General features: G+C 56.5%; 1 protein-coding gene across 1 annotated transcript in view; it reads left to right on the forward strand.

Annotated features, from left to right (window-relative positions):
• SIK3 (SIK family kinase 3) overlaps positions 1-3,668 on the forward strand; it is a 127,042-nt gene extending 123,374 nt beyond the window's left edge. Inside the window, exons 22-25 of the mRNA XM_006149983.2 lie at positions 173-336; positions 1,140-1,272; positions 2,589-2,757; positions 3,428-3,668. Coding sequence (XP_006150045.1) covers positions 173-336; positions 1,140-1,272; positions 2,589-2,746 — 455 coding nt within the window. The 3' untranslated portion in view covers positions 2,747-2,757; positions 3,428-3,668. The remainder of the gene's footprint in view (positions 1-172; positions 337-1,139; positions 1,273-2,588; positions 2,758-3,427) is intronic.
• Positions 3,669-3,947: the final 279 nt, after the last annotated feature.

Below are 3,947 nucleotides of genomic sequence, written 5' to 3' on the forward strand. Positions count from 1 at the left end.
GCCAGGCTGTCCAGGCTCCTCTGGGCACCATCACCAGCTGGCTGAGGAGGCACAGTTGGCCCCCCGGTGGTCCCCAGCCTTGCTCATTGTCCCTGCGGAGCCATTGCTGGGGGAGGTGCGTACTATGTCGGGGGAGCTCTAGGCCTGCTGACCTCGCGCCCTGTCTCCTCAGAGTCCGTCTTAGGGAGCTGCATGGACAGAGGTTCCGCGGGACAAGCCATGGAGCTGCCAGATCACAACGGGCTGGGGTACCCAGCACGCCCCTCAGTCAGCGAGCACCACAGGCCCCGGACCCTCCAGAGACACCACACGATCCAGAACAGTGACGACGCCTACGTACGTTGTTCCTCCTGGGATCAGGGGTCCTGGAAGACAGCACAGTGACACGGGGCAGCATCCGCCCCACTGCTCTGCTCAGTCCAGCGCTCCGCGACCGTGGGAGCATTTGTCCGAATTGCCCTCACAGACCCAGCCTTCGCCCTATTAGAATCTAAATTTCAGACCAAGGTGTCCAAATAGCCACCTGTAATGTCAGTTATTAACCCTCTCCCCAGTAGTCTAAGCTCAGGCCTCAGCAAAGGAACCCTCGGGCTCCCGGTGCGTTTTCAGCAGCTCCACTGAACTTACTCAGGTAACGGTGCTGACCAAGTTGCACAGAGCTGTGTGTCTTCCGCAGTACTATTATTGTATTAAAATTAAATTTAAAATGCAGCTCCTCAGTCACACTGGTCATGCTTCCAGTGTTCTGCCCGAACTGCCCGGCGAGCGGTTGCCACGTTCAGAGCAGGCCAAGGACACTCCACCGGCACAGGGTGCAGCCAGACAGCGCCGGCCCGAGGCAGACTTCTGCGTGAGAGCCTGGCGGGTCAGAGCCTGGTTTAGAAGGACACGTAGGGATCAAGGGGCTCCAACCACCAGCTGAGGTTCACCACACCTCACCCGCTCCTGGGGAAGCTGAGGCAGCTCCCATTGGCCCCGGGCACAGCCCCCTGTAGGTGGGGCTGCAGAGGAAGGGAGTCTGGGAGTGGGACCCTCAGGCCCCCCTCCGCTGGGCTCCTAGAAGGACGCAGCTGTCTTGAAGGGGCCCTTGAGAGTGGCATGCCCACTGGTGGGCTCACGTCCTTCCCTCGCTTCTGCAGGTCCAGCTGGATAACTTGCCGGGAATGAGTCTGGTGGCCGGGAAGGCGCTTAGTTCTGCCCGGATGGCGGATGCTGTTCTCAGCCAGTCCTCGCTGATGGGCAGCCAGCAGTTTCAGGACGGGGAGAGTGAGGGTAAGGGCCTTCGCTTGGGGCAGGGCTGGGCTGCCTTCCTCCTCACCACCGACCACTCCCCTCCAAAGGAGTCCATGGGGAAGCAGAAGCACAGTGTCCCCAAGGGGTTCTGCATGCAGTGTTGGCCCCACTTGTCGTGCCCTGAGTGTGAGTGCATGAAGGAGCCATGGCGTCTGGCTGAGCACAGGGCCACGTTTCCGTTTCTAGTGCTGGGTGTGGACAGGCTTTCTTTTTTCTTTTTTTTTTTTTGGATAGAGATATTTTTGTTATAGGGCACATGCATTCACCAGAGAGATAGAAAGTGAGAAATCACCTCCTGGAGGGATGGCCATGCCACAGTCCCTTCTCAGTTCTCCTCTCGGGATTTTGGGCACGCACGCACAAGTACCCGGCATGAGTTTTAAGCCACACAGTTTGGGACTTGAGCTGCCATCAACTACATATGGGAGTCCAGCAACATAACTATTATGCCATCTGCTGGTCCCAGACAGCCCTTTAATAACGTCCTGATTCAGGGGGGACCAGCAGTTAGTGTAATGGCTATGTCACTGAACTCCCATATAGTCGACTGTGGTTTGAGTTCTGGACCCGGTGGCTTAAACTCACGCTGGGCACATGTGCGTGCGTGCCCAAGATCCCGAGAGGAGAATGGAGGAGAAGGGATTGCAGCATGGCCATCCCCCCGGGAGGGGATTTGTTGCTTTCTGTCTCTGTCTCTCTCTTTCTGGTGAGCGCATGTGCCCTATAGCAAAAACCTCTCCAAAAAAAGAAAATAAATAAAATAACATTCTGATCCAATGAGGGGCCACCGTGTCCTCATGGGACATTCCACCTCTGCTCGGACCCGTTCAGAGGAGGGTATGTGAACAGATACGAAGCAGGGCCTTGGTCCACAGTGAGTCTGGCTCTGTTCTTGCGGGCAAGCCCCAAACCCAAGTCCTCATCTGTGAAGTCCTAGGCCGTGCTGTGTGGATGGCTTACCGAGTGTGCAGGTCCTAGCGCCCTGGCTAGCCCAGAGAGTGCCCAGGAGGGGGTCCCACAGCATGAATGTGCAGCCTCTCCCATTTCAGGGTGCGGTTCTCCGTCTGCTCCCACACTGCAGTAGCCGGCCGTTCTTGAGGGGAGGGGGGTAAAGGAGAAGGAGAGAGTATCACCCCTACCAGAGTGTGCAGGGCGGATCTTGGCCCTGGGCTCCTGTGGGAGCTAGAATCCGGTGGGAGGCAGGCTCCAGGTCTCCCATGCTGCCTCTACTCTCCTCACCACGCTCGCCCACCCTCTGCCCCTACGAACCTCACATGTTCCTTTTGGTCTTGCAGAGTGCGGGGCGAGCCTGGGCGGTCACGAGCACGCAGACCTGAGTGACGGCAGCCAGCATCTAAACCCTTCCTGCTACCCGTCCACGTGCATTACAGACATCCTGCTCAGCTACAAGCACCCCGAGGTCTCCTTCAGCATGGAGCAAGCGGGCGTGTAGCAAGGGACAGAGTAAGTGCCACCTGGCCGGGGCCACACCAGCCCGGAGCCATCAGGAGAGCCCTTGCACAGGCGGCCAGTGAACCAGATGGTGCCACTCTTCCCTCACCACCTTCACCCCTTCCCACTTCCTCGTTAAACACTGGGCTGCTCTGGGGGCTGGGGGGGCACATGGAGAAGTCATGCGGGACTCGGTTTCATGATGGGGCAGACATGACCCACCACCTGTCACAGCTGCCATAACATTCAGAGACAGACGTGGACAGGGGACCCACAGGACAGGGGTGGCTTCTGGTAGGAGTAATAAGGGCAGGAGACGTCCTCGTCAGGGCCACAGGGTGACCCCAAGCCGCAGTGCCCACCTGGCTGTATTTTCTGGAGCTCTAGGCAGCAAGGGCAGGCTGTCCCCGGCGGCACCTGCGCGCGGTCCTGTTATTACGGAGAAGGGCCCCTGCCGTGTGTGGCTGCAGTAGTGCAGGTGCCCGGCGTCTCCAAGTTCCGTCACAGACCAGGAAGGGAAGCCACCTGCCCAGTCTGCAGTAGAGCCTCAGCAGAGCAAGGCTCTTGAGACACCTGAGTGAAAGTGAACCCACTGCATGGTTTTTATTAAACAAGTTTTCAATGGACTATTTGAACCTTTCTCTTTTCAAACGAGTTCTCCTGTGTGTCTGCTCTGTTGCAGGTTGTGTACAGCTTGGGAATGAAAAGGGTGATTTTTTTTAAACCAACAGTATCTAGCAGCATTGCGCCAAATTGCCATCGTGTTCCTCTCCACCCGGAATAGCGTGGCTCCTCTCCTCGCCTTCGGTTCATCGGCGTGCTGCTGTTCGGGGTTCTGAGGGGTCTGGCCACGTCTGCTTGTCTGACCAAGTCACCGAGGAAATAAACAGGAAGTCCTTGTTCTCGCCTTCCGTGGAAGTGTATCTGCTGTATTTGAGTTGGTGGTTTTTTTCTTTGGTTTTTGAGTTGGCTTGTGCTTTTTTGTTCTGTTTTCATTTGGGGTACATTTTCTTTTGGAGGTGCTGTTCTTTTTTTCTTCCTTTTTATTTTTTTTTTTTGATTTGTTTTGTTTTTCTTTTCTTTTGTTTTTCCTTCTGTTCTTCCTTTGAGACAGCAGAGCAAAGCAGTTAGAAGTCAGAGGCCTGGGACCTCCGGGCCCTACCCCACCACCTTCAGCAGAGCAGCTGGATCCCCACCTTGCT

Source organism: Tupaia chinensis, unplaced genomic scaffold (assembly GCF_000334495.1).
Source record: "Tupaia chinensis unplaced genomic scaffold, TupChi_1.0 Scaffold000274_1, whole genome shotgun sequence".
Lineage (NCBI taxonomy): Eukaryota > Metazoa > Chordata > Mammalia > Scandentia > Tupaiidae > Tupaia > Tupaia belangeri.